The 13,886-nt window shown below is 56.9% G+C and overlaps 1 protein-coding gene across 5 annotated transcripts in view; it reads left to right on the top strand.

Annotated features, from left to right (window-relative positions):
• VAV2 (vav guanine nucleotide exchange factor 2) overlaps positions 1 to 13,886 on the top strand; it is a 181,000-nt gene that overhangs the window by 29,404 nt on the left and 137,710 nt on the right. For all 5 annotated transcript variants that reach the window (XM_061199641.1, XM_061199638.1, XM_061199640.1 and 2 more), the window contains exon 2: positions 12,451 to 12,567. In XM_061199641.1, the coding sequence (XP_061055624.1) occupies positions 12,451 to 12,567 (117 nt within the window). The remainder of the gene's footprint in view (positions 1 to 12,450; positions 12,568 to 13,886) is intronic.

Here is a 13,886-nt window from a genome sequence, read left to right as displayed (position 1 = left end):
CCACTGCCTGCTGGTTCTCCCTCCAGCCGCTGCTTGAGCAGGCAGGTGGCTTTCACTGAGCAGGGTTCCCCACTGGGGCTAGAGAACCACAGGCCTGTTTTGGGGTACTCCATTTTGGAGTGCCCGAGCTGGGCACCTTCCCAAAGAGACTTGGAGGCAAGGGCGGGGGCCTGAGGCGTGTGGTGAGCCTAGAGCTGGGGTCATGGCGGGGCGGAGTTCCCAGGGAGGGTGTGGCAGTGGGAGGGTTCAGGATTTGAACCTAGATCTCTCTGCCTGAAAGCTGGCTGGACCTGCCAAGGCCCCCCACCGCCGCCGCGCCCCGATTTAGGGCGTCCGAAGCTGGAGCTAAGCCCCATGATATTCAGAGAAGCAGCAAGGAGGTGGGTCTGGGGCCCAGCACAGCCACTTCTGACTTCCCCATCCGGCTGGGAGTCTCTCTGGGGCCCTTGACCCCCAAAGAGCCCTGGGTTGGCCCTGGGGGGTCCAAAGCACATTTACTGAGGGCCCCAGGGTGCCAGGTCCAGGGTCCAGGGACTCCCAGCCAGGCAGGGCCGTCGGGGAACCTGTAAGGAGCAGGAATGGTTGCGAGCTGGGACGACAGGTGGAAGAAACCAGGATTTTTGCTTTCTGTTTCTCATCAAAACCCTCTTCACTCATCCATCCATCCATCCATCCATCCATCCATCCATCCATCCCACAAACCTTTGCTGAGGGCCTGCGGGTGCGGCATCGTCCTTTGTGTTGAGGCCAGGGAGCAGGCGGTTAAGGCCTGAAAGGCGCCTCCCACCAGCTGGAGCCTCAGGCTGCTGTAGCATCACGGACTGGGTGCTGGCATCAGTAGAGATTCCTTCTGTCCCAGCTCTGGAGGCCAGATGTCTGAAATCAAGGTGTTGCAGAGCCGTGCTCCCCACCCCCTACCCCCCACCGGAGGCTCTGCGGGAGGGTCCTTCCCACCTCCCTCAGCTCCTGGTGGTCCAGGCGTCCCTGGCTGTGGCCGCCTCACCGCTGTCCCTGCTCTGGCCTCACCTGGTCTCTCCTCTCCTCCCCGCGTCTCTCCTCTGTCTGTCTCTTATAAGGACACTCGTCATTGGACATAGGGCCCACCCTGATTCAGGATGGTCTCAAGATCCTTAATTACATCTGTGAAGACCCTTTTTCCAGGGCATGGACATGTTTTCTGGGGACTACCTTTCAAGCCACTACACTTGGCAAACAGCTTTCTCAAGCCTCAGCCTCCTTATCTGTAAAAAGGGGGGTAGCATCTGTGCTTGGACCATCACGTTAACGTCCGCAGAGCTGACCTGCCTCTGGAGTCGGATTGGGGAAGAGGAGCTTGGAGGCGTGTGGAGAAGGATGCTCTGATGTTGACCTTGAGGCGACTTTCAGGCAGGAAGTAGAGATGGAGACACTGAAGTGGCAGAGACAAGGGGCGATTTCACAGGGCTCGTGGGCCAGCGTTAACGGCCTGGCTCGGGGCCGCAGGAGGGAGGGGTGGCGTTGGGTGCTGGAGTGGTGGTAGGGGGCACCGTGCCAGGCGGCGGCCGAGCTAATCTCTCCTAGCCATGCCCGCCTGGAGGACTGGAGCATCAGGAGAGCGGGATTGAACCTTCTGGCTCAAGCGAAGATGGTCGCACAGAGAAACACTAGAAAAGCAATTTCCTGCCGGCTTTGTAGAAAACCTATGCTTTGACCCTGACCTTGAAGTCTTGATAAGGCGGGCTACTTTTTATCCTCCCCGGCTCAAATGGGCCATTAGCTGGAGCAGCGGATCTTTTGAGGACTGCTAGAACAGTTTCCATCCAGGTATCGGGAGGAAATCGCAGATTATTCTTTCCTTGGGCAGCCGAGGGCTCAGAGGAGTTCTTGCTGCACTCCTGTCTGTGTTCCCTGACGCTGGGGCTCGCGGCAGGGCCTGGCGCACAGTAGGCGCCTATTAAGTGTCTGCTGACTATGGACAGAGTTGAGGATGAGCTCCCCAGCCACCCCCGCCCCTCCTGTTCTGCTCAGACTTCCAACCTAGTGTTTTTCCAGGATGGGTTTTCCTGGTGAGTTTCCCCTCAAGTGTTGATGAGGAAGTGCTCCGAGATCAGGGTGGGGAGTGATGGCTTTACATCTGTCACCAGCTTGGTACAGCCTGACTGCCAGTGCGTCTCCCTCCTGCTGGAGCTTGACCTCCTAACCTTTCAGAACCTGCTTCCCGTGGCTCAGCTGAGCCCCCTCCCCATTTCACTGGGAAGCCCCCTCCGGAGCGTGGCGAGCAGGTGACCCCACGCAGCTGTGACCCACGGTGGAAGGCTGTGTGCAGGGAGCGAGCTGGCTGAGCACAGCGGGGCCGGGAGCCCCAGAGGTACCAGGTGTCAGCGTTGTGTGTGCAGCATCTGCTTTCTCGTGGGCCAAAGGGGGAAGGGAGTGGCCGTGTGGGAGGCCAAGGCCCACGCCCAGTGCTTCCGGAAGTGGCCAGAGGGCACTGGAAATGGGTCAGGGCGTTCTTGTGGGAGAAGGGTCCGGGCTCAGGGGTCAGGAAGCTTGCTGGGGCCGGACTTGGGGTCTGCCTTAGAGGCACCCCCTCTTCCAGCACCTAGGAGGCAGAGTGCGTTTTGAATCACATTTTGGTGGTCATGGCGGGAGGATAATGTCCCGGGGAAGGGGAGGGGCCAGCATCACTGGGGAGGCCCTTCCTCCCAGGAGAGCTGGGATCAGGCAGAGAGGCACCAGCTCGCGGAGATCAGTGCAGCTGTTGTCACCCCAACGGGTTGGCCCCGGCCTCCTCCGATGTCGTTCCCAGAGGGGCTTCCCCCGCCCATGGCTTTGTGGGCAGGTCCCTCGTGGGAGGTGGCTTGCTTCGTGGCCCAGGCTGGACCAGACCACATGGGTCAGGGCTGGCCCTCCCCTCGCTGCGGGTTGAACCGGGCGGACCCCAAGCCATGAAACGGGCACGCGTGATAGCTCGTGAATCGGGTAGAGGAACGCGCAGACCGTGGATGTAAAGAGCTCCGTGGCGCACCCGGCGCAGGCCCAGCAGCTGATGATCTGTTACTGGAGAAAGTGGAATTCCACCCGATGATGTTTCAGCACCAGTGAGCGTTAGACTTCAAGCCAGACGGGTGACTCGGTCCTTTCTGGACAAAAACCTAGCGGCTGTGGGGTAAGCCACTCGACGCGACGGCGAGGGGCGGGCACAGCGGTGGGCCTGATGCCGCCATCGCAGGTGGTCTGCCCGCGATGTGGGGCGAGGCCAGCCCCTGGAGGGCCTCGGTGCACAAAGAAAACCCCCTCCGCTCCCTGCAGCGGGCCCCGCACAGAGGCCGCTGGGGTTCATCCGTCAGCCTGCTGGCGCCCACGTGAGCCCCCGTCTCCTGGTGCGTGTGCAGCTGAGGAAACGGCCTGAGTGGAGGAAGTGCTCCTGTTAAATTGTCCGGACATAATCGGGTCCCCGACGCTCCCCAGTAAATGCCCGGCTGGGCCTGTGCGTTCCCTGCCTGGAGCAGCGGTGAGCTGTAGGTGCACCGGCCTCTCCCCCTGGGAGCCCCCGCATTCAGTGCTGGGGGCGGTCACGGCGGCTCGGCCCCCGACGGCGTGGGAAGCCGGGGCTGTGGAGTTGGAAGGACTGATTCCAATCCCAGATCCCGACCTCCCGAGCCTGGTTCCTTCTCTGTAAGATGGGTGATAAGTGATCCCTCCCTGCTGGAGGTGTCATTGGGCTTAGCAATTGATGGACCCTACCTGGCTGGTGCACAGAGGCCCGAGGATGGTACTGATGGGTGCTGGAGTGAGTGGTCATGGCCAACCCCAAATTCCACCTGCCCCTTTATTTTTGGAAGAGATGCTTCTGGAAGGGAGGGTTCCCACCGCGCAGCTGCAGCCGTCCAGGGGCCCCAGATGCCTGTAAAGCCATCATGGAATCCCTGCTGCTTGGGGGAAAAGCTGGGCCATTTCAGAGATGTCAGTTAATGCTCTGTAGACGGTCATCTGTTCATTCATTCATTCATTCATTCATTCACTAGACATTGAACCCTGGCTGTGGGTCATTGCCCAGGGTATTTGGGACCCAGGGGGAGAAGAGGGTCTTGGCCCCTGCCCCCCATGGAATATCTGGCCAGCTTGTCACCTCCAGGCCCCCTGTTTATTTACCCCAAGGGCCCCAAATTTCAAAGATCCATTCCAGTAAGCTGCCTCTATTAAATAGTAATGAAGTCATTTAAGATGTTTTTTGGAATGAGCGTGGCATAAATAAAACAAGAAATTAATTCCTTTTCCCATTTTTTATTGATCAAAGACCTCGTCCTCAGCTGCCCGTCAGAGCGTCTGATCGACAGGCTCAGCAGCTTGGCCCCGGGCAAGGGGTGGTTAGCATCGCTCCAGCTGCAGCAAAGCGACTTGTCATCGTGAAGTGCAGTTTTAGTGCCGCTTGTTGAAATATTTCAAGAAACTCAGTGCTGTCCATGGGCACTTTTTGGAGCCTGTGTTGTAGAGCGTGAACTTCAGATGTGGAGACCCCCGCCTTGCAGAAAGATGCAGGGGATTTAAAACAAAGCTCCTGTTCTCGAGATACCTGGGTAGCTGGCATGGCCGGGTCCCTCTCCGGGGGTCCAGGGGTCTGTCTTACGGCTGGGGGGTGCTGGGAGGATGCTCTTCAACTCGCTGTTGTCCCGCTGCTGTGGCCGTGAGCAGAGAGCCTCAGACACATCCTGTCCTGGAGGCCTTGGTTCCTCCCCTGGCCCCTGAGCATCCGCTTTGAGGAGTTAGGCTGGTAAGATTAGAGGCCGGCAGAGGTGTGGACGAAGGGCCAGCTCCGTCTGGGGTGCGGCCACTCCTCAGTTCCGGCTGACTATGTCCAGGAGGGAGTGCAGATCACAGGGCCCTGGAGGGGCCGTCGGGGCCAGACCCCACCTCCCCCCTTGCAGGGCATGGTGGCCCAGGGAAGCTCTGGGCACAGGGACTTTGGGACCTCCTGAGGCAGGTGGTCCCAGTGTCAACTTTCCCTTCCTAAAGCAGTTTTCTTGAGTGAGGGGCCCAGCATTGTAGGAGTCAGTGGGTAAGACGTCCCCATTTTACAGATGGGAAAACTGAGGCGGGAGAAGACGGGGCCGTTGAGTTGGAGCAGGCACAGCCCAGCGGCCAGGCCAGGGTCCGGGCTGGAATGTGCGTCTGTGCCTTCCTGCCCTGCCCTGGAGACCCCGGGGGTGGTGGGACTGTGTGGTGGAGTGGGTGGGCCGGGGATGCCAGCCAGAGTGCCCAGAGGAGCTTTGCGTGTTGGGGACCACGTGTGGGGGGTGGGGGGAGGAATGTTGGCAGGGATGTGGGCCCCAATCACTTCTGGGAGCTGAAGGCTGCTGGCCTCCTGACTTAGCCTGGGGGCAGCCAAAGGGACTTCTTCCCCTGGGACAAGCCCTGTAAGAGGCAAGAGGGCACCAGGAGAGGTCACCCCTCCTTGCCAAATCTCTGAACCTCGGTTTCCACACCTGCAAACTAGGGCTCAAAATAAAAGTCCATCGTAGGGATGGATCGAATGCAGACCTAAAAGCAGAAGGTCTCAGTAAACAATGAAGTGGGGCATGCTGGTCGGTTCCTGCGCAGCAGTCCTTCCAAATTCCCCCACCCACTGGCCGATTCGTGAGCCACGATTTCTGTGTGTGGAGCCTGCCTGTCAAGCCCAAAGGCTGGGCTCCTACCTTCAGTGTCTCCCCATCACCCCGACCAGACTTAATTTTCCTGCAAGTATTATTTTCTTTTTAAAAAAAAATCTTATTGACTCCCTGCTCAGAAACCTATAAACTATCAAGAGTCTGGCCTTGGAGGTTAAACGGACCCAGATCTGTTCCCAGCTCTGTCACGTCCTTGCTAGTGACTTTGGGCAGGCTAGGTAACCTCTTGGGACCTCAGTCTCTTCGTCGGTGAATTAGGAATCGCTGTAATGGCTCTGGGATGCTGTGAGCAGCGCACCCCTTAGCCCAGAGCCTGGTGCCATGGAAACCCTTGCTACATGGGAGCTTTGGAGATTCTTACGAGCCAGTGTGAGATGCCTGGGATCCCCGGACCCTAGTCTAGCCCCTCACTGTAGCAGTGAGACTTGCCAAGCACACACGGTGGGGGAGGGGGGTTGGAACCAGGAGCCAGGTCTGCACAGAGGGGTGAGTCACATCCCACAGAGCCCAGCACCCGGGGGCCGGGCGCCTCCCTCATGGCCCAGCACAGCTCCCTGGGGGCTCCAAGGGGCAGGGCAGCCAGCCAGGCCTTGAACACACAGACCCCGCCCCTTTCCCTTATCCTGGGCTTCGACAGGGCTTCCCCTCCCCCGTTCAGGCAGGGGCCTGTGGTCATCATCCCAGCTGCACTGTTTCTGGCAGGAACTTGGACCCACCCTTGGTCTAGCTGCCCTGGGCCTCACTTTGTCCATCTGTGGAATGGGGTGCACCGCTCAGGGGGCCGTCGCAGGCGGTAATAGGTTTGTCACAGGAACAGGACCGAAAGCAGCCGTGGTTACCTCCCTCCCTCGCCCTGTGGGCGGTTCCCTGGCCACCTGCATTCAAACCACAAATCCCGGGCTCCCTGCTGCCGGGTGACCTCACGCAAGTGGCTTCAGCACCCTGCGCCTCAGCTCCCCCTTTTGCACCAGCCTCTCAGTGCTGAGGTGTGTGAGCAGTGGACGTGAGCTCCGGGGGCCCCGTCCCAGTACTGCCTGGGGGACAGCAAGCCTGGGGGGGTAACAGGAGGGGCCCTGGTGGCCTGAAGGCTGCCCGCCCAGTGGGGCAGGGCCTCTGTGTCTCCTCCACGGGGTGGGGCTGTCCCTGGCGGTGTCTCCGTGATCAGTGGGTTGACCACTAGGAGGCCATAGTGGAGCCGCTTGAGCCTGGCCAGGAAGTCCCCCCCTGCCCCACCCCCCGAGGGTGCACGGGGGCCACGAGGCTCAGACACGGCCCCTGGCTCTCAGGACCCTGCTCTGCCTATCACGACCAGGATCCCTGCGCTGGGGCCTGGGGACAGCTAAGTGACAGGTGACAGCGAGCAGCGGGCCTGGGCTGTCCTGTCCGGCTGTGCCTGGGGAGGTGGGCGGCCGCCCGTGGAGCCTGCGTCCTCACACTGATCTGATTTCAGCCTGACCAGGTCTGAGGAGGCTGAAAAGGGCCTGGGACTAGAGGACATAGGCGGTCCTGCCTCTCGGCGCAGTGGCCAGGCCTCAACGAGGGATTGCTTGGGACCCCCCCCCCCCCGCCCCGTGTCTGGGGCTGGGGGAGCCCACGCCCCACGGGATGCCCTCAACCAATACAACAGCGCTGCCTCTGGTCTGGGCCGCTTGTCAAGGGGCCAGTTTTCCCGGGACAGACCCTTATTGTGGCCGCCCTTCATAGAGGGCCCCGCGGGCCGAGGAGACAGAAGAATACCACTTGCCCCTGAAGCCACAGGGACACGGCCGGCCGTCAGGCCTTCTCTGGCCACAGGACAAGGATGGGCGGCTTCTGGCTTCACACTGGCTGCTGCCTCCGCCCACTGTCACCCAGCCTGTGGCTGAGACGTGCCTGCAGCCGCTTCAGCCCTGGTCCCCTCACCCTCACCCCTCAGGAGTCTCTGTCCCAGAATCAGAAGCTGATTCTGCTGGGAGGGAGAGACCATGAGGCTCTGATTGGCCAGGCTCCGACCACGCACCCTCCCAGGCCCAGGGGTGGTGGGGAAGGAGGGGACTGGAGGAAGGTGAGTCTCTGGGCCTCAGTTTCCCTAATTGTACAATGAGGGAGACGGTGACCATATCACTTATTCAAACGGGGCCACTTACGGGAGTGAAAGGGATGCTGTTGGTAAGCACAGCGGACAAGGGGGACCCAGGACTCAGGGCATCCTGGAGGTAGGCCCCATCCTCTCAAAGGGCCTTCACCACTCTGGAAGCACACGTGGATTCAAATCTTGGCTTGGCCACCTTCTAATCTGGAGCCAAAGTTCTCCACTGCCTGGGCGTCAGTTACCTTACCTGTGAAATGGGATGAATTCCTGGAGGGAGGGCAGAGGCTGCAGCGCAGTGCCAGGCACACAGGCACCCGTGAACCGCTGCCGGCCTGGGTGCTTTCTCCCAGCCCTGCCGTGCCCCTTTCCCTGCGGTCCGAGTCTGTCTGTGCGGCTGTGGTCCGCCGCCAGCCTGGGGTGGGCCCAGAGCATCACGGGGAGCGGTTCTGGAAGGTGAGGGGCCCGAGTGGCCACAGTGGGGGTGGGACCAGGCCGGGCAGACACTGTGCCCACGGGTCGCCTGCCCCCGCCTGAGCCCCCAAAGGAAGCCTGGCCTTGCCGGCTGCGATTATGGTTAGGAGCTGTGTAATTAACTCTAAAAATGGGAGGCTGAGGAGGAATTAAAATAGAGGCTTAGTGGAAATCAGAGGCAAGTGGTGCAGAAAAGGCTAGAGCCGGGCTGGACGCCGCAGCCGGGCCTGCAGGGCGGGCGGGAGGAGGAGGGTCTGGAGCTGCAGGGTTGAGGGGGCCGGGGTGGCTCTGGTTCAGGCCCCTCCTCCGGGTGGGGGTGTGTCGGGGGGGTTGAAACAGCTGAAGTCGCGGTTCTGGGCGTCTGAGATCCAGGTGACCACAGGGTGGGCTGTCTCTTGGGGTCTTGGTGGAAGAATGTGTCCCAGGCCCTCTCCCAGTTCCTGGTGGCTTCCTTGGCTCCTGGGAGCATCACCTCAGTCTCCACCTCCGTCGTCACGTGGCCTCCTCCCTGTGGGTCTGTTTTGTGAATTAAAATTTTTTATGGTGGTGAAATATACAAGACATAAAATTTACCATTGGGACTTCCCTGGCGGTCCAGTGGTTAAGGTGCCGCACTTCCAATGATCCCTGGTTGGGGAACGAAGATCCCACATGCCGCGGGGCGGGGTGCGGCCAAAAACAAAAATCTACCTTTTTCTTCTGGGGATCCATTGTGTGTGTTATGCTTCACAATAAAACAGGTTAACACCAATAACAAACAAACAAAAAAATTTTACCTTTTTAACCATTTTTAACTGTACGATTCAGTGGCATTGAGTACATTGACAATGCTGTGTAACAGGCAGAACTTGTTCTTCCCAAACTGAAACTCTGTCCCCATTAAACACTAACTCCCCAGCCTCCGCCCTCTTTCTGTCTCTATGGATTTCCTTATCCTAGGTCCCGCATGTCACTGAGATCCTACAGTATTTGTCTTTTTGTGTTTGGGTTCTTCAAAAATGTCAGGTCAAGGAAGACAAAGACTGGAGTGTTTTAGGTCCACACGTTTAAACCAGTAGCTGTAGCCGGTTTTGCTATTAAATTTAAATTCATTAGAATAAAGTTAATTACAAGTGCAGTTGTTGGGCTTCCCTGGTGGCACAGTGGTTAAGAATCCGCCGGCCAATGCAGGGGACACAGGTTTGAGCCCTGGTCTGGGAAGATCCCACATGCTGCGGAGCACCTAAGCCCGTGAGCCACAACTACTGAGCCTGCGCGTCTGGAGCCCGTGCTCCACAACAAGAGAAGCCACCGCAGTGAGAAGCCTGCACGCCGCAATGAAGAGTAGCCCCCGCTTGCTGCAACTAGAGAAAGCCCGCGTGCTGCAACAAAGACCCAACGCAGCCAAAAATAAATAAATAAATTTATTTAAAAAAAAAAGTGCAGTTGTTCAGTCGGACTGGCCACGTCTCAAGCGCTCAGCGGGCACGTGTGCCTGGTGCTGCCCTACTGGACGGCACACACGGGACATTTCCATCCTTCCAGAAAGTTCTGTTGGAGAATGCTCTTCTAGGCTCATGGAGACAAAAGGGACGTGATGACTAAAATCGTGTGTGGGCCAAGATTGGATGCTGGGCCAGAATTTTTTTTTTTTTCTATCAGGACGTTTTGATTGTCCTTTATCTTTATCTATTGAAGAAATGTGAGTCCTGTCTCTAGATGAGGTAAGGTGTGGGACCTACGTTAACTGCCTGATTTTGACATTGGTGCTGCGATTGTGGAGGGGGTGTTCTTGTTCTCAGGAAATCCGTGCTCAGATGTTTGGGGGAAGGGGGTCACGTCTGCAGTTCACTCTCAGGTGTTCAGGAAAGATACACACACAGACATACACAGATAGACACACACTGATACACACAGAGATACACACACACAGATACACACACACACAGATACAGAGATACAAACAGAGATACATCCTGATACGCACAAACACACATACATCCTGATACGCACAAACACAGATATACACAGATAAACACACAGAGATACACACAGATACACACACACACACAGATACACACAGATAAATACACAGAGATACAAACACAGATACATCCTGATACGCACTGATAAACACACACATACACACTGAACCACACAAACACAGAGATATACACAGATAAACACACAGAGATACAAACACAGATACATCTGGATACACACAAACACAGATATATACAGATAAACACACAGAGATACACACAGATACACGCTGAACCACACAAACACAGATATACACAGATAAACACACAGAGATACACACACAGATACACACACACACACAGATACACACAGATAAATACACAGAGATACAAACACAGATACATCCTGATATGCACTGATAAACACACACATACACACTGAACCACACAAACACAGAGAGATACACAGATAAACACACAGAGATACAAACACAGATACATCTGGATACACACAAACACACAGATATATACAGATAAACACACAGAGATACACACACAGATACACGCTGAACCACACAAACACACAGATATATACAGATAAACACACAGAGATACAAACACAGATACATCCTGATACACACAGATAAACACACAGAGATACAAATACAGATACACACACACAGATACACACAGATAAACACAGAGATACAAACACAGATACATCCTGATACGCACAGATAAACACACACACATACACGCTGAACCACACAAACACACAGATATACACAGATAAACAGAGATACACACACAGATACATCCTGATACAAACACACAGATATATACAGATAAACACACAGAGATACAAACACAGATACATCCTGATACAGATAAACACACAGAGATACAAACACAGATACACACTGATACAAACACAGAGATATACACAGATAAACACACAGATACACAGATACACACTGAACCACACAAACACACATATACACAGATAAACACACAGAGATACACAGATACATCCTGATACACAAAGATAAACACAGAGAGATATACACCCAGATCCACACACCCAGATACCCACACACACAGATAGAGAATAGTTAATATACTACAAGCACGTAAGCCGGGGTCGTCTCTGACCAGTGACCAGCCCCAGCCAGAAGGGAGGAGTGGCCCGATGAGCGGGGTGCTCCCCAGCCGGGGGTGATGCCCGCTGGGTGGGGCTGGGTGGGGAGATTCGCGTCTCTGCTGGGGTGCCGTGTGCCCGGTGGGCGTTCTCAGCGCATCTTGGTTTACGCTGGGCCTGCGTAGCTTCTGATTCTGACCCGTCCTTCATCTAGATCTGTCTGTTCGTCTAAATTTCCGGTGAGGAGTCCAGGCTCTCTGCAGGTCTCTTGAAGTTGAGCTGTTGGGCCCTTAGTGAGTGGTTACCATGGGGACAACTGGTCTGAACCCTGGGTTAGCGTTCAGCTGTGTGCACCATGGTCCTCACCTCGTGGACGCCCACGCCGAACCGGACCGGGTGGGCGGATGGCTCCCACCTACCTAATGCCCAGCCTGTGCCATCAGGGTGGATAGTTAACCCAGCCAGGCACGTCCTGTTAGGGAACCAGGCCTCAGGAGCCGAAGCCACTCTCCCCTGGTCCCGCTAGAGTCATTGGACAGGATTCGAACCCGGGGCCCTGTGACTCCAAGGTCTGCGCTCCAGGTCACCTTGCCTGCTGCCCCCAAGTCTTTGCCAGCTTTCTCCACGGGGACTGAAGCCGGCGACCCTGTTTGCCCCCTCACCCCATGCCTCCGATTGTGTTGCCAAGCCCGCTGCAAGCTGGGAGCTCAGATACTGGGTTACTGGGTGGAGGAGGGACCTCGGAGGCTGATCTGGGATTTAGATGCTGGCCTTTGTGCTCCCAGTGGCCCCCTGCTGTGTCTGGCATGTGCTGCTCCAGGGGTCCCCATGGCTGGTGTAGGGCTTTGTCATGTGTAAAGTAACAGGGGCTGTGTCTGTGTGGGGAAGGCAGTGTGCACTTGTGTGTGCGCCCGCTCTGTGCCTGCCGACTGAAAACCAGCCTATTTTGTTCCAGCCGTGATTGTCGGAGTTGAAACGTGTGGATCCCTGGGCAGGGGCACGGGGCAAATGGCCAGGAATGGCCAGGGCCAGTGGGATGGCCGTGGTGTCTCCGAGCAGGGAAGCGCTGGTCCAGGTCGGCGCACGGAAGTAGAGTTTGCAGCTGTTAGCATTACTGCCCGTACAGACCGTGCAGGTTCAGTAATTTTCCCTTCTCTCCTCTAGTTCCTGTGTTTGAAGAACATCCGCACCTTCCTTAAAGTCTGCCACGACAAATTTGGACTCAGGAACAGCGAGCTGTTTGACCCCTTCGACCTCTTCGATGTCCGAGACTTTGGGAAGGTGAGTGGCCTCTTTCCGGGATGGGCCCAGCCGCGCCGCGCAGAGCCCGGTGGGCAGGTGCGGGCCTGGCTGTGTTACAAACAGGAGGGGGCGCATCGGGGGCTGGGGCAGCGGGACGGCCCCTCCCGCCTCTCAAGCTGTTCAGGGTGAAGTCAGGCATCCTGAATCCAGGAGGATGGGGGGAAAGCCGGGCCTGGACGAGGCCAGTACCGGGGATGCAGCCCTGGCCCTGCCTTTCTAGCTGAGCGACCCTAAGCATTTACTTCCTGCCCCGAGTCTCCCATTCTCTGTGGGAGAAAGGGCACCAGCTCTGTGCGTCGGCTGAGGTGATGCAGGTACCGCTTTTACTCTGGTGCTCCGAGAAGGGAGCCGTCAAGATTATACTGAAACAAGCAGGGCCGTCTGGCTCTGAGCAGGTGTCGGGCAAGGGGGCGGTGATTATCTGAACTCCCTGGTCCCTGGAGGTGATCCCCTAGGTCCGTGGCAGATAACCCGGGAAGTCTTCCCGTGTTCTCAGCAAGTGTCCCTGGCAGCTGTCTGGGAGTCCTGCTGGCACTGGTGCGGGGAACCTGAGGCCGGGCAGGTGCAAAGGCCAGGTGAGGGTGTGGCTCGTTGTGGCTTCCTGGTGAGCCTGCGTTCAGAGTGTCAAAGCAGGGTGTCACGTTCCATCTGGAAGCCAACAGTTCCAAGGTCCCTCCTTTTAAAAGATGGGGTCAGGACGTGATACCTTGTTGATGGATCGGGGGCCGAGGGCTTGAATCAGGCCTGGCTCTTTGCTGCCCTGTGGCCCAGCTGTTCCTGAGTTCCTGTGTGCTCTTGGAGGCCCTTCCCTCTGCTGCCGGCACAGGACTACCCGGGGCCATTTCCACCTGCTGATGGGAAATACCAGAGGATATTTATTGCCTGCTTTATCTGAGGACCATTATCATAAGGGACCTGGTGTTTGCGGAAGAGTTCTGTGAATACGTGATTTATGAAACGCAAGGGGAGTTTTGTATTTGCACTTGCAAATGCTGAGAAGTCAGTTCCAAGAGGAGCCCTTATTTGAAGTGCTGTAAAGTGTCAAATTAGCATCAATAACTAGGACTTTCCCATAAGCCACCTGGGCTTGACGGTCCTTTTCTTCAGTTCTGAAATTCTCTAGAAACGAGATTCGGGGACCTGTTCAAGAGCCTGTCTCTTTGTGTCCGCACCCAGCTCTTAGAGGTTTCTCTTCCTGTCTTAAATGACTCGCCCAAGTCCCTCTGGCTGTAGGGCACTTGCCCAGGACCCTGAGGCCGCCTTCTTCCCCTCTGCCTCGGGGCGTGTCTGCTGGGGCA

Source organism: Eubalaena glacialis, chromosome 9 (genome assembly GCF_028564815.1).
Source record: "Eubalaena glacialis isolate mEubGla1 chromosome 9, mEubGla1.1.hap2.+ XY, whole genome shotgun sequence".
Taxonomy (NCBI): Eukaryota; Metazoa; Chordata; class Mammalia; order Artiodactyla; family Balaenidae; genus Eubalaena; species Eubalaena glacialis.
The sequence above is the reverse complement of the archived record's forward strand: the minus strand, read 5'-3'. Positions and strand labels throughout refer to the sequence as shown.